The sequence below is a fragment of the Aulonocara stuartgranti genome (assembly GCF_965226115.1).
Source record: "Aulonocara stuartgranti genome assembly, chromosome: 19".
NCBI classification, from domain to species: domain Eukaryota; kingdom Metazoa; phylum Chordata; class Actinopteri; order Cichliformes; family Cichlidae; genus Aulonocara; species Aulonocara stuartgranti.
Window position 1 is genome coordinate 10,335,442 of NC_138955.1, and position 26,688 is coordinate 10,362,129.

Sequence of the window (26,688 nt, forward strand, 5' to 3'; positions counted from 1 at the left end):
TCAGAAAGACATCTACTGTGACAAAGTCTACTCTCCACTGCTGTGTAATCAATTATTGTAAAATGTAAATGTTATCAGGAAATGATCAGACGGGAGAGGGCTTTCAGGAAACACTGTTAAAAGTTCAGTTTCTATGCCATATGTTAAAACAAGGTCTAGAGCAGACCATCCCAAAGTGTGGGGCCCGCAGGGGGGGGCGCGGGATGAAAAGGGGGGGAGGGGGGGGGGACAAAACGCTTGGACACTGCTAGCATGGGCGTATACAGAAACGCAAAGCAGGAGATGAAGCATAGCTGAATATGTTTCCAAACCAACTTCATTCTAAGCCAAAGACTAGAAAATATAGTGAAGCATATCTTCCCTTTGGCTTCACCTGCACAAGTGCCAAGGTAGGTCTCCCCTGCAGGATTGCTTTTCCCTTCGTCGGGAGCAGCGCTGGTCTGTTTAAATCACGGACAAACAGTATGCCACATCTGTGATTTTTAGTTCACAAACACTTCTTGTAATGACTAACGACTCCTGACATTTTGGAGATGTTAGCTCTTTATACAGTAAAGTTACAGCGGGATACAAATAATGTCAGGCTGATCCTGCCACGATTTGTGATCTGAAAAATGTATTGATAGCAATGTTGAATATTTTTACACAGGAAAAAAAACAACTACACGTAAAATAATCACATCGTGACACCTCTGCCTTTGTAAATGAAGGGACATTAACTTCGTGTGTATGTAAGCGTGTAAAACCTGCAGATAGTCAGATTAACAGTATTTTGTCTCCATCTGCCATTCTGCAATTCATCTCATGTAAACAATAACGTGGCGTACAGCGTGCCATGAAAAAAGGCACATACCTTTGACGTTGCGTGGCGAACTCTGTATTCCTCGTCCACATGTAAACTCAAAAAAGGAGTTTTTAAAAAAAAAATCTCAGTTTTCGGTGAGTCCAAACACCGTTTACTTGTGGACGAAACAGCTGCGTTTTCAAAAATACGTCTGAAAAGTCTGAGAAATCAGACAGAAACTCTGTGTAAGGCCAAGGTGGACGATAGAAACCAGTCTTACTTGTTATCATCTGAGTTTTACAGCTGGGGTGGGCAAGGCTAAGCATCAGGCTTTCAAATGAATTAAAAGTCTGTCTTTGTCTTTCATTAATTAATAGGCTGGTGTGAAAAATTGCTGCCACACCGCCCCCTCGGCCTGTGCTTCGAGATTTCTGGTAGTTAGAATGACTCGGGGGTGTTGATTCATTTAAACTAACATAATCATCCTGCTGCAACCAGGTTTCTGTAAGGCAGAGTAAATTGATTTGTTGATCAATTATTAAGTCATGTACTAACAGAGACTTGGAGGAGAGAGAGACCTAATATTTAACCCTCTGGGGTCCAGGGTATAATTGGCCGTTTTTGACTACTTTTGATTTTACCTCTATATTTCACCTTTAAAATATGTTTTTCTTGCCTTGTTTGGTATCATTATTTTCTGCACAATCTCAAATATCTGAAATTTGAGTTATTTTTTCATTTTGGTATACTATATTATGACAGTTGATCTAAATTAGGACAAAAAATTCAAAATTTGAGTAGAAAAAAGTTAGATTTTTTACTGTAAAACCCACAAACATGTTTAACGAATCAATTTCATAACTTGAAATGCAAATAGAAATTGTACATTTCTAAAAATCTAAAAAGTTTTGCAAACAAAGTTATATGGTACTATTTACCTAAAAATGCAGCCAAGGCCTCAGGCATTTTTTATATAACCATTTAAATCTATTTACAGAACAATCAGGTGTGCTGCATCAAATAAGAAGGCACACAAATTATTTGTGCCAGTCCAAAAAATGTAGTTTGTGTTCAGTATAAGACAGAGTAGAACACCAAAGGCCTAAACCCTACAGGTCTGACAGCAGGAGGTGGATCAGTCCTGTTTTCCATGTGGGAACAGCGTTTACACTGGAATCTGCCTTTGACGGCTTTTTTAGAGCAAATATGAAATTCAGCAGTATAACTGACACACAATACAAAACAATAACTACACAGCACACTAACTACAGCCTCCAAACACGCTAAACGTCACTAATGTCTCACATATGAAAACTCGCTCTCTCTCTCGTTCTTTCGCTCACCTGCTTTCCGTCAGGGGTGTCACTCCTAAAAATCTTCCCCTTCTTCCTAAACCACCAAGTGTCACATGTTGCCAAATCATTTTTTTGATTGGCTGACATGGTAAACTAACACCAATAGGGAAGGGGTATTTTTTTCTTTTTTCACACACAAGTAGAGAGTGTTTGCTAGCGATGTCTGTAGAAAACGCTGTTTTTACCGTCCTTCCCGCTGTAAACACCACTGTTTTGTTCAGGAAAAAAACGTGCATTTTTCATCATAACTGGTTTTACGTAGCCCATCGACACAATTCAAAAACTGGTATATAGTTTGAAGTCCGCACTTTCGACCCAAGTTGAAACGGAGACTCTGACTCGCTGCATCTTGTAGTTGTGTCGTCTTAAATTGGTCATGTGATTTTGACGCGCCAGCGCGTCTGGCGACCCCAGAGGGTTAACAATCCACATTTCACTGTTTCACTCTTTGGTTCAGATGTGGATACTGTATTGTTCTTTCTTTGTGATTTTTTATGTTTAAGTTGTTTGTTGCTGGTTTTTAGTTTGTTTTTTGTATTTTTGGGAGCTGACACAGTCTCTATGGAGATGGGTTTTTGGGGGGGGTAGCAGGATGAGAGAAGCTGCAGAGAGGCGTGTAAAACTGCAACTCTGCTTCCTGGTCCCAACTCTGGATAGTCATATTTTGGTGGGTTTAATAAATTTGTCCATATTTCTAGAAATGAGAGTTGCTCCATCCAAAGTGGGATGGATGCCGTCTCTCCTAACAAGACCAGGTTTCCTCCAGAAGGTTTGCCAATTATCTATGAAGCCCACATCGTTTCCGGGACACCACTCAGACAGCCAGCAATTTAAGGAGAACATGCAGCTGAACATGCACTCCTGGTCTGATTGGGGAGGGGACCAGAGAAAACTACAGAGTCCGACATTGTTTTGACAAAGTTGCACACCGATTCAATATTGATTTTAGTGACCTCCGATTGGCGTAACCGGGTGTCATTACTGCCGAAGTGAATTATGATTCACGTTGTCATTACTGCCGTAATATATTAGTATATATTAAAAATATATACTTTCAATGGCCTGTGGAAAAAAACATTATTTAACTTTATTATCTTTATATAATAGGTCTGCTGAATAATGTTACAAAACCCTTGAAATAAAAGTGTACACCCCATATCCCCCTTTAGATTTTGCTTTTCTTCTTTGCTTTTCTTCACTTTGGAGCTTTTTGAACAGTTGTTTTTTTCCCAGTAAAGATTTTAAAGTTGATTCCAATTGCAAGTGCTGTTTTTTCCCTCCACCTGAGCTCACTGTCTCAGTAACAGCTCCGCCTCTTTACTCTACACTATTTGTGTGTAGACAGACTCCACATTAAACAATGACAGCATTGTCACTGCTGTTGCTGTATTTCAGTTTTTTGTTGAGAAACCTGGGGCCTACTTGTGCTCAATGTTGTACTACTTTATGTTCATACATGTGTTCCCAAAAAAAAATCTATTTTTATTTGCAAATGTGGGTGAAACCCTCACGCTTACATGGTGAGCTGCTCTACAACATCTTTTTGCAATCTAGTCATTCAAGTTACTTGAATTTTTGCTATTGTTGTTAACTGCTACTACAAAAATAGCAGTAACCACACCTAAACTCCCACCACATGATCAATGACTAGACACAGCATTTTATGTGCTGCGTAACACCCATTTCAAATAAATCTTGAGATAGACATCTTTAGATCTGCCTCGTCATAGGTTAAGATGAACAAGAAAAAGTACTGTGATTTTGAACGCCTTTCCCACTCACTCAAGCGCACGATCAAGATGATGTTCCCACCCCCCGTTTTACAGCACAGTCCAAGTAAGAGTAACAACAACACAGTCAGCTGAAGAAAAAAAAAAAAAAAAAAAAAGAAAGAAAGGAAGAAGACGACATCGCAGTGTTGGAGTGCCGATCATTTTTTGTGCCGGTTGCATAACGGTTACAATGGGACTTCAGCTCCAGAATGCATTCACTCAAGTTCTGCTTGTGCATTGTTTTGTTTTTTCCCCCTCAAACCACAAAAATCATCCTGGATGTTGTTCAGTCGTTGCAGCAGACCACATTTTATCCCTATAGCTCAAGGAAAGGGTTAAGGATACAACAGACAAGTGTTCTACAGTGAATGAAGAGATTCAGAAATTCAAGCACATGTAACTACCAAGAGACATAAGAAGCAAATCCCCATGTACATTGTTTTAAATTATGTGGTTTGACTGGTTAATGTTCATTTGACTCTGGCTGGAAGGAAAAACCACAAAAGTGCCTTTACAGTCACAAAATAATAAATCATGTCTTCTAGAGATTCAAGCCATGACTGCAACATGGAGGCCCCCCCTTCTCACATTTCAAAGGCTTAGGAACAAGTGATGCATGTATGTGAGCTTAAGATGTACCATTTGAATAAGGTATGTACAGCGCTGCATATAGATTGACCTTCTTCCAGTAAAATAAACTATTAAAATGACTAGAATAACTTATTCAATCAGATGTTGAGAAAGAAAAATATGCCATCAACAATACATCGATCCACTTTAGGGTCACAAGGGGTTGGAGACTATTTCACCTGACTCTAGGTTAGAGGTCAAGTAAACCATGTACAGCACACCAGCCCATCACAAAGCTAATATAGAGAAACATGCAATCATTCAAGCTTATATCCACACCTAAAGCCAATACAGAATTAGCAGTTCACCTAACAAGGATGTCTTTAGACTGTGTGCCCAAATACAGTACACCTAGCCAATAGGTTCCAACCCAGAATCTTCTCACTGCGCCACCCGTTTAAACGTGGTCACATGTTTAAGATCATTTCTACAGCAGTGCAGTAGACACGGTGAACAGTGTCTTTCAAACTGCTATGCAGTGTCAATAGCATATCTAAAGACTACCAGCTTTTGTAGGAAACATAAGGAAGTAGGAAACAGAATTAGAATAATCTGGCTGTTGCTGTGTGTGCAAAAGTTTGAATAGCTGACGAAATGCAGTTTTGGCAGATATTTCTTTTCGTGCGTGCTTGTAAATACATGCAGAAAACAAGGTCATTAAAAATAAAAAGCAGTTATGTTCATTCCAGAGGCATATCTTTCAGCAACAAACAGTAAACCACTTGAACCAGGTTGAAGAAAAAGGAGATACGAATTTAATTTCATAGGTTTTCATTTATTTGTTTACAGCATATTGAAAATGACTGCTACCTGCATTATTCTGCAAAATCCATATGGTATACAACCATCTGTACAGCTACATGTCAGCATTTCATGAAGGCAAAAAGAATAAATATTCCTATAGACTATACACTTTTTCATAAAATATACATTTCTTTTGTTTATTATTTGCTTACAGTAGGTAACGTGCGAGTCCTGCAGTGGGTTAAGTCACTGCTGTACAAAGAAACAAGCCAAAAACAGTCTGAATAGCTACAGTTGATCAGGCTATTACTCACAGTAAAAGCTTATGACTTTCTAACTGTGTAAGTGACGATGTGCAAACTCCTATACCATGCACTTAGTTATTCGACATTAAAACATAATAAAAAGAATATTCCATTGTTTTTGAACATTATTTTAGCCTTAAAAAAAAAAAATTAAAAAAAAAAAGGGGGGGAGGTTGATGTAACATAACGTTAGCCGAAGACCTGCTTGATTTTAGTCAAGCTGATTCAACTTTCTGTGCATCATTTCACTGGCAACAGTGTTTCCTATTGTTTATAGAAGCAAGGAGCGACATCTCCAAAATAGAAAAAAGGTTTGAGTCATGGCAAATTCAAATGTGTGGAAGGAGGGGCCGTGGAGGTAAAATGCCAAATCTGCCACAGAGTCTGACCACTCAGGAGCCTGCTTCACTCACAGGGGAGGGGCTACCACTGGATTCGGAGGCCCCATTGAGGGAGTGCTCTGAATCTTTGCAAGCAAAATATTTGATCAATGACTCACAGCAGACACACATTAAAAGCACACACACACCACCGCCATCCTCCGCTGGTCCACAACGAAACTGAATTAAATGCACCCCTTCAGCAATTCCTCCGACAGGGCCCAGAGCTAAAAACTCAAGTACATCATGCACATATAACACGCGGACCCACACAAGCATGCAGACGCACATATACACTCAGCCAAAGTGGGGCTGCAGCTACATAAATGCAGACAGGATGCAGCCCACACCCATGGGGTGCACAGCAATTCCTTACATGCATTTTTTTTTACATATTGAAAATGTCTAGAAGCCCCCTCACTGAACTGCAGCTGGTAGAGAGCTCTATATAGGAACAGTCCACTGATGCAACATTCATAATGCAATATCCATCAGCACAGTGCAACTTCCATATAACGCTAGCTTTATTGGAGTATTGTTTTTAACACTGCAACCCTGATTATACATTCATATTTATTTATCAAGAAACCAGAGAGAGGATACAAGCGATCCACAAAAATACCGAAATAGCAATATTTAATGACTCTTTCCAATATACAATAAGAGCATATTTCCTTTTCAATCAACACCAGAGCAAGAACAAAAACATCAAAAATAATCAGACCTTCTTAAGAGAATGCCACACTAAGAAGCTGATGCTGTGTGGTCCAGCAGAATAAACAATCCCCTTCTGCCATGGTTACAACCCCCAGGCCTCCTCAGTAGACGCTGTGGTTAAGACACAGACACACACACACGCACACACACATACATTCACACACTAACAGGATACTAGCTCTCAGACACGCACGCACACGCACACACACTTTCACACCCGAAGAGCTAACATTTATCCTGCCACACCCAGACAAAGTCTGGTGGCTGGTTTTGCTGGTCTCGACTAAAGGATGTCAGTGTTTCCACTGCTGGTTATCACAAGAAAAAATGGACGTCAAATAACATGCAAAGATTTTTTCTATTTGCTTTAGCCGGATCTGTTTTACGAGTGCTTTCTAGAGCAGGGCGATATGACCAAAAATATTTATCATGATATACATTTGAAAATTTGCGATAACGATATAATTGACACTAGACAAAATACTTTATAACTCCACAACTTTATTAGTGCAAAAAAAAAAAAAAAAAAAAAAAACCATCAAGCATCTGTTTTTTATGTGTTATGTCAAAAATTTAACAGTGCAAATGCAAATTGCTGACAGTTTAACCAAAAGGCATTTCCAGTGGAAACTGGCCAACAGATCCTCAGCATAAACATGTATAATATCTACAAAACTTAAAAAAAAAAAAGAGGTTATACACACACAATACAGTAATATTATGTTGAAGCACAGTACGTATCATTCCACGAGGCTCCTGCCTACGATAGCCGTAATGCTCCGATAATCCATCAAGCGGTGCGGGTTCGTAGCTTAGCAAAGTTGTACTAAAACATTTGACAGATTTTCGAGCGCCGTGTACGACATAAAATCGTTTCGAGGTCAGTAAACACAACCAGAATTCATACATAAGGCACACGGGATTATAAGGGGCACTGTCGATTTTCAGAAAAATCAAAGGATTGATTTTAAGTGTGCCGTATTTTCCAAAGAACAGGGTAATAACGACGGCCTCTAGCATGCTCTACCAAAAATAGTGCTTTGTTGTGTGTCTGACAGACGAAAGCTAAACCAGTTCCACACCACTGAAGTTGCAGCATTTTTACAAACCAATTCTGGTTCATCCGTTTCATTCAACAATCCGCTTTCGCCCTTCTCATTCTCCGTCGCCGCCATCCTTTTTCGGCCATGTGCGTATGAAAACAAAGGCACTGCGTATGCACGTTTTACCCATCTTATCGTTGCCCAACATTATACCGGTATTACCGTGAACGGTATGATATGGCCCAGCCCTAGTGCTTTCATATTAATGTTAAGTCTACCTGATAAAACTGGCCACACTGCTCTGGACACCAAGTGTACCTGCTTTAGCCAAAAGTCTTTTTGAGCCTCCAAAAGAACCTGAGTATGTCAGGAGTGTGGACCGTTGTTAATGAAACACTCCATTACATAGAGAAAGCAAGTGCTAATGTGTTATTCTACTTAGCTATATCGGCTCTTTTGTATAACAGGTATAGTAGAAACCAGCTGAGTATGTTGCCTTCTGTCAGTCACCTTGGAAAGTACATCAGTAATTCAGGATTACAAGCGGGTCAAAAACACATGCAATAAAAATGGAGTGACGTCAGAGAAATTACTTGTTCGAAGAAACGGAAAAAAATAATAAAACTGTAACTGATGAGTACAGAATGAACCATTTGATTTGCTTGATTCTTTTACATTGCTGCCACATGACCACTGACATAGGAGAATGTCATATTCCTGATGAGAGACGATATGAAAAATAACTGTTCATAGATCTATTTAGCCTCTATTTAACCAGTGAGAACCCATGAGATTAAGAACCTCTTACATTGGCTGCATTAGCCTTCCTGGGTTTGAACCCAGGTCCATCTTGTTGCGAGGCAACCAAATGCTCCGCTGTGGCAGCATGGATACAGATTGCTAACTTAAGTAGTGGGTAGTAGTGGGCGATTATATTTTCCCACAAGACTAAACACACAATAGATAGACAACAGTTTCAAATGAGGATGAACTCAGGTCTTTTCAAGTTACATTTAAAATAGATATAACCTTCCAAGGCAAGGTTGGCTTGCAGACAAGGTTTACAACCGTATTCAACTAACAAGCAAACTGCACAGGTTTTTATTCAGTTAAAATATGTCTAGAAAATTACAATAAAATAAGAAGAAAATGCAAAGATTAAAGGAAAACAGACTAAGTGCCTTAAATATATGTAGCCAAACTGCATAGTTACCTCATAAAAGGCCCATAGTGGGACCTCGATGTACCTCCATGAGCCAAAAAAAAGGCACCTTTTACATGGTCAAACAGGTAATATGGAAGAAGAGGTGGTCATGCCAAAAGCAATATCTCTAAGTGGCAATAAATCCTGTATCCTTCTCTTCTTCTTTGGAGCACTCTGGAGCAGTGCCCTGAAGGCGTAATTTCCAACTGACCACGAGGGACGTGACCTAGTAGTCTCAATAGTTTGGCCTTTAAATGACATACTTGTGTTACCTGTTAACAGTTTTCATTTACACTACTTTCTTTTACTGTTATCAAAGCTACCATCACATTCTATGTTTCTCTGACGGAGCTTCTATATTTCCTGTTCCCTATTTTTAAAACCACCGCTTGAAGGCGCTTCTCTCAGACTAAACTTCCTGGTAGCCAGAACTTAAAAAGAAAAAAATAATAATAAAAACATACGAAAGGCACCTGAGATGGAGCCCAAGCAGCAATGCTCCAAGCTCTGAAGGACAGGAGCATATTCAAGCACAAACTAAACTCACCCAAACACTCAGACGTTACCATATTGATATACATAACTTATCGAATGCTTTCTGCAAGTAGGTCTATCAGAGGAGGGGCTAAAGTCTGGACCAGCTTGGTAAAAGAAAACAAACTTCAATTTTGTATCACCCCTTGATAAAATCTGAAGTGCAAACAAGCTTACAATCAAGCCAAACAACAAGCAGAGCTGTATTTTTCTGTTCAGGGAAATCTTGTTCGATTAGATGTGAAAGTACCACAAGTTTGCAGTGGAATATGACTGCAGAGGGTTGTCAGAAAGAAATGTTTCATGTCCTGGTTGGCAGTTTTGTTTGTTGCATGATTTTGGCTGGCTGGGTTATGGTCGGTCACTCACTTGCATGTTTGTCTGCCAGAGCGATGAGTGTGCTGGAGATGTCCCTGCGCCGGTAAAAACACACCACTTTGGCCTCCACATTCCCATTGGCTGTCTGCAAACCAGAGACAATCAGCGTTACCATGGCAACAAGTGGTGCCTCACACAGAGAACCAACACGCGCATGCACGGGCACGCGCACACAGATGAAAAACCCATAACTGAGGCTAGCTTTTTAACTTTGCCTGAAAACAAAGTGGCCACAGCAATCCTCCAAAAAAAGAAAAAAGAAGAAAAAAAATCACGTGTTGCAGTGATGAGGACTGTCTGTGCAAGCCCAGCTCTTTTCCCTTTACATTAATTCCTACATAGATGTTTTCACACAGAACTGTTTTTAAATTAAAATCTGCATGACAATATTTTATTGAATACTACCTAAAAACAGAAACGAATACTCCTAGTAAGATTATTTAAAGTGTAAAAGATACTAAGTATAATTTAGACACCAAGTTATAGCTTTTACCTTTTTTCAAATCACTATGCATTAAGTTTTGAGCACTGACTAACTTTTTTATGAGTTTATTGTGTACTGTATCAGGAACGAAGGGATGACAAACAAAGTGAACACCTAACATAGATTTACATTCTGTAGACACTTCAGCTCTGCAGACTTTCTACTTTCCCAATCATCAAATAATTAAAATTAGGGCTGCCACGATTTGTCGACTAGTCACGATTACGTCGACTATCAAAATCGTCGACGACTGATTTAATAGTCGACGTGTCGTTTGAAGCTTTGTAAGATCGCAAAAGACGCAGGAATAATAGCAGGATTTAAGAGTGTAATAACGGACTGAAACAGAAGATGGCAGCACTGCATGTACAAGGATTCCAGCTGCCGTTAAACCCCGAAGAAGAAGAAGTAGCTGTGTCCCAGAATTCATAGCGCGGCCCAGCTTAGTTTCCAACAATGGCGGTAGCTAGTTAGTTTTAATATTACTCTTATTATTCTTTCTGGGTCACAAAATAAACGTTTAACATATTTTCAGGCGAGAATGTAGCTGTGTAAACCTCAAATATCGGCTCAGTTTATCAGGACACCACATATTTTCAAAAGCGCTCCGACGTTTTCGGAGACGTCTGTTACCCACTAGCTCGATAGCTAGCCGGGGGCTAGGTCACTAGCGCCGTGAGAACACCGGACTCCCGGCAAATTGTTTTCAAACCCACCGCCGTCTTTCGCGACTCAGGTTAAATATATATGAGTCACTTAGATAAATTAAAAATGTTGTTGTTTGGCTTTTTTTTTTTTTTTTAGTATTTTATTTGTTCCTGAGTAAATCGGTTTGGCTGAGATTAAAGTTATAGTTTTTACACAGCTGAATAAAGGTCAAGCAGACAGCTGATTATCAGAAGTGTGAGATGCTGGAGAATATACCCCGGTGTCCTGTTATATTTTAGATAGCAAGGAGTTTATTAAACTTTACCGAAACAATCTGCAAATTTCATTAAAATTGAATAAACTATCATCTTGTCTTTATTTTTAGTTAGCACCTTAAAAGCTTAAAGCTGTAAGCTAATGATAGTTATATAAGCTGTAGTTTTATGTCCAGTGGATGATGATCTGATTAGTCGACTAATCGCAAAAATAATCGGTGACTAGTCGACTATCAAAATAATCGTTTGTGGCAGCCCTAATTAAAATCCAATTTTCCAGTTCCATTTTTGAAAAAAAGGCCATAGAACAGAGGAGAGATAAATGGCCCATTTATGGCTACAAAATAAAACATTTTCTTTGAAAATGAAGAAAGTTTTGAAAAAAATAAAACTCCCACAGCACCCTGTGACAGCACATACCACAGTGAACCACATGAACCACAGTTAATCTTAACGTTTCCAGTATCACTTCATAAATGATGTATGTGCACATTTAAGCTGTAAGAGCTGTATTTAGTGTACTACAGCCATTTATGGTCAGCACTATCATTGGAGTTTGTGTGTAAGAAACGAAAAACAAGGCCTATCTAGGATTTTTTTTTTTTTAATGGATCAGAGTTTAAATATAGGACAGCAGAATGAGGAGTGTTTCATACTGAATTAGATATTCTTGGGGGTGCATGTGCCCCATTGCAAATATTCTACTTGCTAAGTACTTTGCAACCAACAAATAATTAAGCAACACAATCAGCTGCTTCTCTTGTCTCTGGTCTTGCTGGGAGACTCCAAATCCACCAACTTGCAGCTAGCTCATAGCAGTCATTGTTCTGCTCTGTAGCCTCCATGAGGTGGCACAAGAACCAGCACTTCACCTGATGCAGGTTTTGGGTAGAGTGGCCCTGGAGCTCACACAGTACCTCAAGAGCAGAACAAGAAATACTGGTGTATACAGAATGATGGAGCATCCTGGAGCGTAGGTTGGGAAAAACGATGAGGCTTCAAATATAATTTGGCTGCCATTAATATACCTGAGCAACACGCCCAAGTAAGATCTGTGATTTTAACAGTGAAATATACAGTTTCCTTTCACAATAGTATCATAAATAGACACAGAGAAATGTGCATGCAAGTTACATGAAAGCTATACACTGCATATTTATTTCACATTTTAATCAGCAGGCAAACCAACTGATTTGCAGCTTGTTGGGGCACAAAGATTTTCAGACTAAACTGTTAACTTGATCAGTTATCAGTTTTGATCAATGGAAATGTTTTCCCTCAGACACTGTATTTTCTAAACCAGCATCTCAGGCCGTATGGAAGAGAAACCCAAAGATCCCCGAGGAGCAGAGAGACTGACAGTGACAGACAGAATAGAAGGCCGACTCTGAGCTCTGTGTCAATCACATTAAACACTCTCCATATTATTCAGCGCAGGCCTGGAACAGGGGACAGACAGCCGGCACCTGTAACTAGTCTACAGAGACATCTCTTTTTCTGCTTCTTTAACTGAACAACGTACCAAATAGCAGGCTGGGATTTACCCAACACCTTAACAGCAACATCATCATTAATGTGACACTACAACGCAATACTGCTTTCACTACTGCATTATGCTGAATAAAAACATACCATTTACTATATGAACCACATAAATCATACATTTAAAAGTATAATAAAAATCTGTCTACTAACATTTGGTTTCTCTTTTCATTAAGATCTAGTTTGTAGAATTTGTCAAGACTAGCATCCCATATTCAAGTAGTGCATTGTCTAAAAACACACTAACAGTAAAAAATAAAAGTACACCCATTGTTAATTCTAAGGCTTTACATATCTGGGCATTAAAAAAAAAACAATGTAGTCCATAACAAGGCTTAAGAACCAGGTAAATTTAACCTCAGATGAAAAACAGCACAAGGCATTTACAATGTGTCATTATTTAATTAAGCCAAAATGCAGAAGCAGTGTGTGAAAAACTAATTGCACACCATGATTCAATAGCTTTAAGAACCACTTTTAGCAATAATAACTTGAAGAAATCATTTTAAGTACGCCTTAATCAGTCTGTCACATTGTTGTGGTGGAACTTGGGCTCACTCTTCGTACAGTGTTACTTCAGTTCATTGAGGTTTGTGGGCATTAATTTATGCACAGCTCTTTTAAGGTCCCACCACAGCATTTTAATCAGGCTGAGGTCTGGACTTTGTCTGGATCATTGAATCACTTGGATTTTTTCACTTTTCAGCCACTCTGGAAGAGATTTGCTAGTGTGCTTGGGATCACTGTCCTGGTGACACAATTTTAGCCAAGCTTTAGATGACCTCACATTTAACTCTAGAATACTTTGGTATACAAAAGGAGTTGACTCAATGACTGCAAAGCATGCCAAAATCACTACCCTTCTACCACCGTGCTTGACAGTTTGTCTCACTATAGTCTCATCTGTCCAAATGATATTGTTCCTGAAGTCCTGGCGATTTGTTCAGATGTGACTTTCCTTCTCCAAGCCATGCTGCCATGTTCTCTCTTCAAGATAAGAGGCAAATTTCCAAACAAGCCATACTTGTCCAGTCAATTACTGAAGCCTATATAGTGTCTTAAATGTGCCTCTTGGGTTGTCTGCAATTCCTCCAAGCGTTACATGGTCTGACCTTGAAGTGAGTTTATTGGGATGTCCACTTTAGTGTAGACTGGCAACTGTGAATAATCTTTCTCGCTGTCGCACGATGGACTTCAAAGTGTTTGGAAATTGACTTTTAACCCTACTCAGATTGATGGACAGCAACATTTGATTCATTAAGATCATTGCTGACATCTTTCTTCCTTGGCACTGTGTTAACACACACACCTGAATCCTTCAGACCAAAAAACTGACAAAGCTTCTGCTTTTATAGAGGTGACCATACTTGATGATGATCAAGTGAATTTGATTAGGAGCACCTGGCTGATACTTCCCCTTTTAATCCCCGTGGACACAGTTAGCACATACTTAGTCTTTCCACATGCTGCTCCCGCATTTTGGCTTAATATTTGCTAAATAATGACATGGTGTAATATGTTTTGTTTTTCTTCTGGGGTTACATTTACCTAATTTTAAGACCCATAAAAGACCAAGTTTTTCTGATGCCCTGATATATAAAACTTATAATTTTAAGAGGCTGTATTTTCTTTTTTTAATGACTGTAAGTCTGAAGCCGAATGAAAGCCTATTTGCTGTCGCATACGCAATAAAAATCTGCAAATCATCACACTTCAGAAGCTGGGACACTTCAGCACAGATAATGATTTTGTTTCTCTCAATAAATAAATCAGCCTATCATTACATGCCTCTTTTCAACATTCCCCAAACCAAAATTTGCATTGTAATCAAAGTGCAATTTGTTCAGATGTTATGTTCACTCTAATAAATTATGAAGTGAAATGACACATGTACAGTGAAAGAAATAATTAGGCAGTTTAATATATTCCCCTCCTACCTAAGAGGAGTTTTGCACTGAACAAGCTGTAGAAAGTATAAAGTAGCTTCAGATATCAAAAAAGCTAATGAAAATAGATTTTAATGGCAAAACTATTCTACATTACAAGATACATTTATTTATTTTTACTTAAATATACAAAAAAGCACCTAATATTAGTTAAAATGTGCCTTCATTAAAGTGTATTTGAATGTTTGAGATAGAGACATTAATATCCGATTTGCAGTGCTGGGATATGTGCTGCATTCAAGGGTATAAATTCAACCTCAGACACCCACTCACACTCACCTTGTTCAGCTCCTCTATCCTCCTGATCAGCAGTGGGTTACTGGACGAGTTCTCAAAATAAACATAATCTGCAGAGGAACAGCAAGAAGGAGAAGGAGGAACAGAAAGAAACAGAGTGGGGAATGGAAAGAGAAAGACAAAGAAGTGTCAGTTAGCAATGTGAGGTCAGTCAAACGTTCAGGGCAATTTCCAATTGGACCACACAACGACAGCTTGATTAGTCAAGAGGAAAGTGCAGCAGAGACATACACAAAATGTTGATTTAACTCGATTAGGCTAATTTCATACACAGCAGTTGCTGTTGTAGTTGGGAAGTCTGACAGAATGAGATGTTGACGTGCTAATGCACACTCGCACATAAACAACAAAACTGGCTCTCCAACCCTTCCATTCAAATAGCAAACCTTGTATTTCCCCAGCCCTCATGCTTTCTTTGTCTTATTGCTCCATTCATTCTCCCCATGTGTGGTGGTGTTTGTATGCGCAGTGTGTCTGCATTTGTGTGTGGGTGTACGAGAGACACTGCACAGGCTTTACCACGCGTGTGTGGATTTACTATGCATTCGTGTTAACGTGTATGCGTGTGTGTGTGTGTTGCTCCTGGCACCACTCCAGGCCCATTGGAGGCTTAGCTCTCACCAGGATGTCCCCACAGGCCCCAGTCTTGGTAGGGTGCCTGGTCTTAGCCCTGCATGTGTCTTGGCTGAGTGCTGTCAGATTATACCCCACACTTGGTATGTTGCCTGGAGCTGGAGCTATCCTCCCTTCACCCTAAATCTGCCCCCTCCCATCCCCCCACGCTCCCCTAAGACCCGTCTTCTTGACCGACTAGGCCAGAGATCGCCCAAAATTCCACCAGCACAACCGCAACATACACTGACTCTTGCCTTCATTTCTTGCTCCTCCTGTGTCCAACACTTAACTGGTTTAGGCATGCACCCATCCTGTTAGCACACCCATAATCTGCAACGACATCCAAGTCTAACCCGCACAATAATAAGTGCCACAGTTAAAGGAAAAATCCTCACACAAAACATTGTAAACACAATTAAAACAATTATCTAAGACGCATTTATCAAGCCGTTCTGTTCCAGCTTCCTTTTAAAACCCAAAGGTGGCTTTCAAACAGTTTTGTGGTTGGTCAAATGGTTTTGCCCAACCAAACAGTTCAACCAATATGGAAGATATTCCATTTTTGACTCTAAAGTTGTTAGCCATCATCTTTGAAAACCAACTGAATAAATTATTCAGACATTGATAAAGTTTTTTTCTGCTGAAATCGTAAATGTAGTCTCAGTGCATTAGTCTCAGTCTTGCCTCTCCCTCCCCGTCCTCAGTCCAGAGGACTCATTTGGCTTTTTTTTTTTTTTTTTTAAACTAATGACAAGTATGACTAGAAAGGCATTTTGTAACTTTGTGTAAGATGATATCATGTTTCCATCTACATAACAACCTATAGATGGTTTACACAACACACATTATCCAAGCAGGAAATGAAGCTTTCACTACTGGATATAAGATCTCTTCAAAGCTTTGCAACAGAAAAAGCTGCAGCGCTTATATGCTGGAACTTCCAACACTGAATTCTTTGAGGTTTCATTGATCATTTATGCAACTACTTATCTGGGGTCCTTATTGGGTGAAGGTAGGGGTGCTCAGAGAGACCGCAAGACACACAGTCAGCTGAAGAATTGGTTTTGCTAAAGAATTATTTTTGCAATTCATTTTCTCTGCATTGCATTTTCTTTTCTGTCTTGAGCTTTATTTTCATACGTATGCCTGGCATGCATAAATTGCAGTATTTAATGTGTTTCTGCAAACATACTGTATGCTTTCAGTACTCCCCATGCAACGGCCAGGATGCATTTATGTCATAGGGCACCGAGGATACAAAACAAACTTTTGCCTGTTGAATACCAGAGGAGCATACTGAGAGCTCCTTCCCATGAACGACAGTATGAATAAAGTTTAGTGTTTTTTTATGTTTTTTTTCTCTTTACTCAGTTTTCAAACTAATCTGTACCAATTCACAGAATTTCTTTGTCTTGTCTTGGGTGTTCTTAACTGCAACTCTGTTGAGGAAAAAACGGCATGTAAAGACACTGTCTTTGGCGCAGAGGAACCCGAGTGAAAACAGTTTCCTAACAATTCACAAACAACCAAAATAAACTGAACTACCAATGACATCACATCTGACATGTATATATTTAATATGTCTGCTGACTGTAACATTTCCAATAATCAACAGTCAAACGTTGAAAGTTTATCTCAGAGACAGTCTCGCCCACGCTAATCTTTAACACATAATAATGCAAAGCAACCACTGCATCTACATAGGGGGCACACCTTGACTTCTCCACTGGAAAACCTTTTGCTCCACTATGCTCATTGGTATTCTTCTCTCCACCCACACTTATAACTGAATACAAGAGGTTCACGCCCAGTCTGAAGTTTTGTAATGCAAGATAACTCTAATTTCCAGAGCTACGGTTGGCAGATAACGTTTATTTTATTTAAACCCTTGAAAAAATTTTCTATGCATTAAGCCACTGAACAATCATCATTTGCATGAAGATGTAAAACTTTAGCACTTCCTCCAAGTAGCAAAAGCAATTCAGAAGGCATACACAGTGCAAATTTTATGACTTGCGTCTTCCAGCAACCCTCTTTTTACTGTTGAACATTGCTACAAGATGGGAAAAGATCGTCACATCATGCCTGTCTACTCTTCACCCTGTAACAGCTTGTTACTAGACTCCGCTGCCACTGTGACATCTCCGTCCCGCTGCTGAATATCAAATAGGCCAAGCTGAAATTGAGCGGCACACAGAGAAAGAAAATGAAGACGAGATATCCGACTTGCTCGCTTTCAGACACACATGTGAGTCAGCAGCACGGAGGTCAGGGGTTGAAGAAACTGGCTTGTGACTAGTTGTGATCACCAGATTGGCTGTGAAACTGCGGGAAAGTGACCAAGACACTATCCTTTTATTAAGCACGGTCAAGTCATCCTTGAACAAAAAAAAAAAAAACTTGTTCAGCATGAACAGAAACTGAATAGCTAATTAAACTACCGGTAATCAGAAACAGTTTTTTGATTTAATACTGCTTGAAACTTATTTTAGCTTCTGAAACGTGACTTACGCCTTTCACATGTAGTCTTACATCACAAAAAGTGAAATATCTATTTCGGTTTTAATCTCTTTAAAGACATATTTTCCCATTTTAAGTTTGAAATCATTTAATGTTCAATGAAAGAATTTTCAGAATATAATGAAAGTAATCCTTGACTGCTGCGGCCATTATTCCTACCTGCCTGTAACAGAACAAGCTGTACTGTAGTGCAGCCATGAATCAATTAGTTATTTCATACACATTTAGAAACAGTTATTTAGATTCAATTATAAGCTTTGGCTCTTTTTTTCCCTCAGGGAAATTGGCAAGAAAGGATTTTAAATTTATTTACATAAACAAACAAAACCTTTCCCTTTTGGACTATTGATTAGGAAACAAAACATTCCAGGACACCAACTTGCTGTGGGACGCTGTGATAGCCATGCTGTAAATAATCAATCAACTAATCATCACATGAATTACTACTGAGAACGGAAAATCCCTTTGTTGCAAAAAAATGAAAAGGAAAAAAAGTCCATGTTTACAAGAAGAATCCTAATTTACCAAAAAAAAATAAAAAAATAGGGACAAGTCTCTTGGCAAAGCGTGGGGAGAAATGATGACGTGTAGCTGCGGCCCTCAAACGCTCACCAGCTCAGAGGGACCCATTAATCAGGAGCCAAAATGCGTCATAACCATTTTAGAAAATGAAGCAGAACCACATGTTGAACATTCGGTTTGATGTGGTGTTGGGTGTGAATCGCCACTACATGCTAAGATTTTTTTTTCCCCCCTTGGTTGGTGACAGCACGTCTCCCGCTACATTTAGAGAAGGTGGGACTTTGGGCAAAGCTCAACGTGTTCTTTTTTTTCCTGGCACGGAAATTTAAGTTACCAAGAATGGAAACACTTAAGTTCAACCCGTGTCCCTTCCTGCCACCTCCAGAAGAAGAAAAAAAATTGTAATAAAATAACCATGGGAGGAAAATGGCTCAGTGACTGTCCAGAACAGCCTGGTTGAATGTTGGAGTTTCTACATGTGAGGAGCTGAAGCCTGTTGGAGAGCAAGCTGGAGAGGAACTCAAAATGAGAGCAACAGAAAGAGAGAGCCTGTAGGCAATGAGCAGCATCAGTCTCTCGGTTTCCCATCAGCCCTCCCGTCACATCAGCCCGCGTACAACCACCCCGCTCTCCATCCCCCACTTTCAGCGTCAGCCAATCGGCAGGCTCCGGCGGCCATGATGTCATAGTGCAGTCAAATTTTCTGTGAGCCAATCAAGGCACGTTATTGAGCCCCGAAAGAGAGAGTCTGCTGGGCTGATTCAAACCAGGCCAGAGAGACAGACTGGCAGAGACGCAATGATGAGAGAGACAGAGAGAAAGAAAACATGAGATAAATAATCAACCAGAAAGAGATAAAATCTAATATAAGTGGAACAGGTGTGCGAATTACAATCAAAATAACCTGTATCCAAACATTCACTGTAAACTTCGGTTAAGGTGACCAGGATAATCCAAGATGCACATTGTAAGGGCCTAAAGTCCAAATCCCACAGCTCTGGCTGAAAACTATACTGTATTGGTGGTCTCATCGAGACACACTTTACATAGTCGTAGTGGTTTATTATGTTAAATATGCCCTCCAGAAAGTACAATTCACCAACACTATGCTCATCTTATTACCTAAATCTCTGTTTTCAAACAACTTTGTCATTGAGAGTTTCTTAAAGCAATTTAAATTAAGCAATCCCAGAGGGAACATCACTTGTCGAACAGCTCAGAGACACACCCTGCAACACACTCCTAGTTAAAGGCATTTGAGTAGGCACAGTCATGAGACAAACAGCTGGGAATCTGTGTATTAGCGTATTATAACTTATGTAGTACATTAAAGCTGCAGTGATTAGCCATTTGAATTATTAGATTAGTTAACAAAAAGCAAATTAACATGTGAAATTCATTACATTTCTGATTGTAGCTTCTACAGATCGCAGACATCACAAAGAGGATACAAGAATGCTGAACCGAAATCTGTGACCAACACCAAGAGACAGCAGTTCCCCACAGCCAATCATCTACTTTATAACAGCTGAAGTGGGAAACATAATAAGAAAACCACACTGTTGCAATGATGCAAGAGGTTCAAAACAATTTTAACAGGGATCATTACTGTAGTGAAGATGTAGACAAGTACAGCTGCAGTTTCCTTTTTTGCCTTAGTGTATCCAGAACATAAATTGGCTCAGCAATCGTTCGAGTACTCTAACCCTGACTCGCTGATCCTGTCGGCACTTTTAAGCAGAGTCTAAAATTAAGCGGTCATAAAACTTTGTTCATACCTAGTAAAGGGTATGAACCTTTTTTTTTTTTAACAAATTTGACTGTTGATTCTGTGTATGTGTTTTCTTGTACGTCTCACTGACTACTGAAATCAAAGTTACACCTCTCTCCTCATGTATCCATAACTTGGGATGGGACTATTTTCTGAACTTCTACAGACTACGTGGTGAATCATCAAATTCGTAGACATTTCAAACGATAGCTGGAAGTCTGCCTGTACATCCCTAAAAGACAGCTCTACCAACACTGTGATTATGTGACAGAAAAACCAACAACGCAGTGACCAACTGATCTTTGCTTCCATTTAGTCTGCAATATGCTAGCCCCAATAAAGCTGCACCATGGCATATCCAAATATTTCAACTTAATGAAATGATGCAATTTATTTCAAATTCAAAAAGTGCTCCAGCTTCAAACTCATCTCTAGAGAACTCAATGTCTACACGTAGTACAGCATACTTTAGTCATATTTCTCTTTTTTTTCAAAGGCTGGGCTAGAGCTAGAAAGGGAGCTGGAGAGGCAGCAGAGGAAGAGCATGAACATCTGCCCACGTTAGTCCAAGCAAACACACGCCCTCCACAGCTCACACCCCATCCGATGCTTACTCATGCAGTCACACGGACAGGTGTGTCTGTTGTCAGAAGCAGCAACCGCAGACAAGATAGACTGCCATAGTATGGATGAAGGTTTCTATGGTAATAGAAGCTAATTTAATATCCTAAAGTCAAACTCGCACCTTATTTTCACACTTTGATATCACTCACAATCAAGTACGATCTGCTGTATGCACAGATGCATACACCTCTGTACAGTCTATACAATCTACCTGGCCTGCTAGTATCTGCTAGGATTCCTGGCAAAAGCAGGAAAGAGACAAAAATATGTCTTTCATATCCCGTCCCGCTCACTTTTCTGACATATTATAATATTTTACACAGAGGAATAAAAAAATGTTTAAAAAGCAGTTTTGCATAAAGTCAGCAGTGGTGTTAAGGCTGAGATGGATTTGATCTTATAATAATTAGATCACAACTCCCATGACACCTTGCAATCATACTGCAGCAGCCACTGCAGCTTGCACTTAACAAATGCGATAAATCAGCAAATTTTTCCACTCTTTTCTCAAACATTCATTCTAGTGAAGTTTATACAACCAGACCCTTAAGTCCATAGGAAACACAAGGAAGCTAGCAAACAGGGGTTATTGTGATTGGCGTTCGGGCAGTTTGACCCCCTCAGAAACACAATGATACTTTGCTGAATGGATGTAAAAAGGTTGTCATGCATCTGTCCAACTAGTTGTCCTGAACTTGGCAGGATTGAAGCAAAGAAGCCTCAGCTCGCCACTCAGCGAGTACACCCACCAGACCCTGCAAGAGACACAACTGCCAGCGTGAGAGATTAACACCAGCCATGAGCCAAACAAAGTGTGGGCACTGTCAAAGTTTGTAATTTAGTCAGTTTGTAGATTAGTAAACAGTGCAACACCTTCAGGCACATTCTGAATAATTACTGTAGAAAATCCTCACCATCCAAAGGAAATGTGGGCATTAACACCCAAGTTTCTCACTTTTTAAGTTAGTAAACAATGCAACACATTTTGCAAACTCTGTGCAAGAGCTGTCACAATCCAAACATTTCAATACAAGTTCTTATTTAAAGGATGGATCCCGTATTTTCCAATTATTTCTTTAAATAACAGACCTCTACCCATATGACGACCGAAGAAGTGTTTGCATCCTGTAATCATTCCTCGTGATCATAACATCCTCGGATATGGCCTCATACTGCAGTTCCGATGCAGGTGATGGGGGAATAAAACCCACACTCCTCATTCTAGGTAGAAATATATTTTGACCAGAGCAACACAGTTTCAGAAAATACAAACAGGACATCTTTTACTATATTTTGGAACATCTCTATCACAGTAGGTCCTCATTCAGAAGCCTGTTGTACAAATTCATTTTAAAAGAAACAAATAGAGGATGACCTGGCCAAAAACTGAACCTGGCTTAACACCACCAAGCAACTTACTGTAATATTAACTACAAAATCAAAGCTCCACAGTTTTAAAAGCCTGTCCGCTTTTTTCAATGATAGGTCTGAATACCCACTAGCAAAAATTGTAGTAAACTTTCTAAACAACTTGACAACCAAATTTAGAACATCATGATCTCAGGAAAGCGTTGTTTTCACTTGGGGAAAACAAGTCGTCAGCAAGTCTTAGAGGCTTTTTTAAAATTTCACTGCATTCATAAAAACGTCTTCCAACCGCTGAAATGGTTAAAAGTTATCGTGTAGCCTACACTTAGTCACCAACACTTTCCTGCACATGAGGGAAAGCACTAGGAAGAAGTGCTGCAGGCACCGGAAGAGTGGCTTGTGGCCTGGATGGTGAAAACAAAGACATCAAGACCTTTTGTCTTTTGTCCACTGCTCATTCAAGGGGACTCATTGCTTTCCCAAGATGATCCTGCATTGTCTTGCAAAGCAGCAGCCATCTTTGTGTGGGCTTCTGCTTTGTTCTGGTGTTGGCCTGGAGAAGCTTCAGTCAATTATGAGGCCTATTTTTAGGCCAAACTAGAACTGTGATTTTATTTTTTTAAACTAGAAGTGTGGTTGTAGGACAAATTAAGACTATGCTTATTAAATTGTGTTTTGTAGTTTTAAATTGAATTGTGAAGGTTGAGCTTACTTTTTACTTTTTCACTTTTCCAAAAAAGTAATCAACTTTGCTTTGATGACTGAGCATTAAATGTTTAAGCCATTCTGATTGATTAGATTTCACAAATTAGTCAAACTACACAACCTTAAAGCTGCGAGGTAGATATGAAATAAATGAAACAATCTTTTTTACTGCAAATTAGTGTGCTACAAACAAGACATAGCTTAACTGGTTGGTATGTCAGTGTAAGAGACTGACAGCGTAAACAGAAATACTAAACTAAGTAACATCTGGCTGGTAAAGTGTTAACTTTTTACCCTGCTCCAACATAATCCAGCTCTCACTCAGGTAGGCTTTGTTTCATTTGACTAAATAACAATGCCATTATCTTCAGCATAGGCTATTTTTGATTCATGCTCCAAGCCAACTGCAATCACATCAGTCATATTTCAAATGACATTAGTACTTAATAATCTTAAAAACATAATCAGTTTGCTTTCCCTCCCTTTTCTACTGACAAATGGCCACAGAGTCCAAAAAGACATTAAAGTGGATGAATAAAGAAAGAATAAAGAAACTGTCCTGCAAATGCTTAGGACTGCCATCTCCATTACAGTCGTCACATCAAACCTCTGTGTGGTGACACTTTTTGACAGCTAAATTTGAAGTTTTTTGAAGACACATCTAAAAAGCTCTCCATTTTTTATGCATCTCCACTGCAAACCCCCTCAAAACAGCACATTCTATTTAAAATACAGTGCAGCTATAGTGGTTATCGTGTTTTCATTTTCACACAGTACCTACGGGATGTAAATCAGGGGAATATATGCAGGGAAAAAATGAGTGGGAGGGGAAATCAGGATTTTTAATTTGGTATTAAGTTGAATTGCCTGCACAAAAGAAGCGAAGACACACTGGTTATAAATGTGTAAAACGGATCTCTACGCATGCTTTGAGAATTTTAGTGGTTCCTGCATGTAAAGTGTTGTCTTTAACTTTTTGTTGCACTCCTTCCCTGCATTTTAAAAGCATGCACTCCTTGCTGCTGTCTTGTGAGCACTGAGAGGTTTCTGCAGGACACTTAAAGCACTTACGACGTTACTTATGGCTGTGAGCGTATAGTCCGGGCTGTAGCTGAATGGCACGCAAAACTTTTAGAATATATCCACTACGTTACATCAAAATATATAGAAGCGCAATGCATGTTACTCAGAGTGCATCGTTGCACTAAAGTACTTGTTTGCTAAGTTGCAAGAAAAACGCAAAAAGAAGCGAGGAAATCCGGGGAGCAGTTTTGTAAAGAGAACCACTACTCTTCATCACCATCCTCCTCTTCACAGTCACCATCATCATCATCTGTGAAGCACAAGGCTCTTTAGCTTTAGGGAAATAAAAGAAGGGAAGCAAAAGACGGACCACGCGCTGTAAATACATAAAAGAACCGACGTTAATCATGGCGAGTCCGCCATAAAAAATTACAGGAAGGTCTTAAAATACTACCCCCTCCACCTTACCTCCAACCCGGTACATGTTCGCTGCCATGACTGCCCCCGGTCCCTGGCTTCCTCTCCAGGTAGAGGGGTGGCTCTCTTCTCTCTCGCGCTGCCGGAGCTGTGTTAGCACTGCCGCCGCTCTGTGTTGGAAAATGGTGGATTGATCAATACGAAGAGACTGGCTGGCTGCCTTAAAGAGACAGTACGCCTTTTTTCTTTTAGCCCACAACTTTGGCGCTGGTAAATGGGAATCAGCACTGTAACAAATTAACGATTTAATTAAACAAATTTCTTTAACTTAAAATAAAATTTAATAAATAAATAAATAAATATTTGCCTTTTTAAACTGTACCTACGTCACTGTTAGCAACCAAGCACGCGCTCGTCCGAAAAGAAGCGTTTTCCTATTAACTTTGCTTAACTTTACTACTCGGTTAACCTTACATAAGTAGTTCATTTACCTTTTACTTGCCAGTTTAGATTATAAACGGAAGGGTACATTTCTTGGAAATGGACCTGTATTTATTATTAAGACATGAAACTTGGATACTAGCTTAAAGTTTTATTTATTTATGATAATTATACAGCTCTTTAATCAACTAATCGACAAGTATCGCGATAACTTACGGTGGAAAGCAAGTCTTTAAGTAAGAGCTCGATGTGAAAACTTCCAGGGCCTACCAGGCCTACTTCGGACTGTATAAACTCCCACATTGGATGACTCATGAATTGTGGACAGGTTCCAGAGCTGGTTTTAAAATAAGCCTTTTACCTGGAACTGTATAGCTGTGTAAAAATGCATCAGCCCTAAAAATAAACCAGTGCTGTGATCCTAAATCCCTCAATGCTCACAGTGTCAGTGAGGGTCAGAGGTCAGTGGACCGGCAGGGGAGGGATGCACGGGCTTAAATGTAAAAATAACAAAGTATGTTAAATATAATTCATGTATATTAGAAAGACACCGGGTCATCCCTGTGGTCTAATTTTTAGGGTGGTTTATAGTGGTGGTTTTGGGGCTGTCATGATAGGGCACACTGTCGTGTAGCTATATAGTTTTGTCTTTTAATGTTAAACATTTATTTAACATTTGTCCTTAAATACATAATTTTATTAACAAAAGAAAGGAAGACATATGCAAATTCTTCCAATCTAAAAAGGTGTATTAAAGTTAGGATTGGTGGTTTATGTATAAGATAGCATAGCTCTTTTTTGTCTCACTGTATAGGACTACATTATAACCACAGCATGCAGTGAAGGCAGAAACATGCAGTGAATTATGGTATGATAATATGAGATATATTTTGGATTCTGGAAATACTATGGAGATTTAGGATTATTAAGCTTATTACAATGACATGGTTAGTCCACAGTACAACTCTATGTGCACGTGGTTAGGAGAACAAGCTAATAATCTGCCATTAAAATAGGATGTTGGTTCTGCAACATGGACTAGCAGCAGTGTTTCTGTTCTTATCAGTAGCCTGTGTGTGAGTGTGTTTATATTATTCTTTCAATCTTACCAAAAACAAACCATACAGTACCATATCACCTTGGATAAGGCACAATAAATTGTCAATCAAACCACAGAATGCTTAAAAAAAACCTCACATGAGCATAGCTTTTTTTCTACATGGCTACCCGTCTTTTATGGAAAGGTATCTACAATGTGTGATTCTGAGTGACCAGATATTTGTTTGATTGGCTCACTTTTTTTGTAGGTAGCATAGGGCCTCTGTGACAGAGGAATGCGTGGTGAAGGCTACGTCTGATCTATACCATATGGAAGCGTCAATTACTGTGACCTAACACAGGGGATCACAGTCTGCAGTCACATGACTGTTATAGGCCAATCATGTGTACTTACAGTATGCACTCCTACTCAAGTGTGCAGTTGGAACTGTGCTGCATTGGAGGGATTCTGTATTATGTCCCGGGGCTCTTTTATGAAAAGGAACGAGAGACAAGGAGTGTGTGCTTTGTGTGTTTTTTGTGCATGTGTGTGTTTATGTATGGATGTGTACAAGGATTTACATCTACACTGTGTCATTCAAATTT

General features: G+C 39.4%; 1 protein-coding gene across 1 annotated transcript in view; it reads right to left on the bottom strand.

Annotated features, from left to right (window-relative positions):
* Window positions 1-24,773, bottom strand: part of mta1 (metastasis associated 1) — a 50,220-nt gene extending 25,447 nt beyond the window's left edge. The window contains exons 1-3 of the mRNA XM_082516948.1: window positions 24,655-24,773; window positions 15,021-15,088; window positions 9,838-9,931 (exon numbers count right to left, since the gene is read on the bottom strand). Coding sequence (XP_082373074.1) covers window positions 9,838-9,931; window positions 15,021-15,088; window positions 24,655-24,682 — 190 coding nt within the window. The 5' untranslated portion in view covers window positions 24,683-24,773. The remainder of the gene's footprint in view (window positions 1-9,837; window positions 9,932-15,020; window positions 15,089-24,654) is intronic.
* Window positions 24,774-26,688: the final 1,915 nt, after the last annotated feature.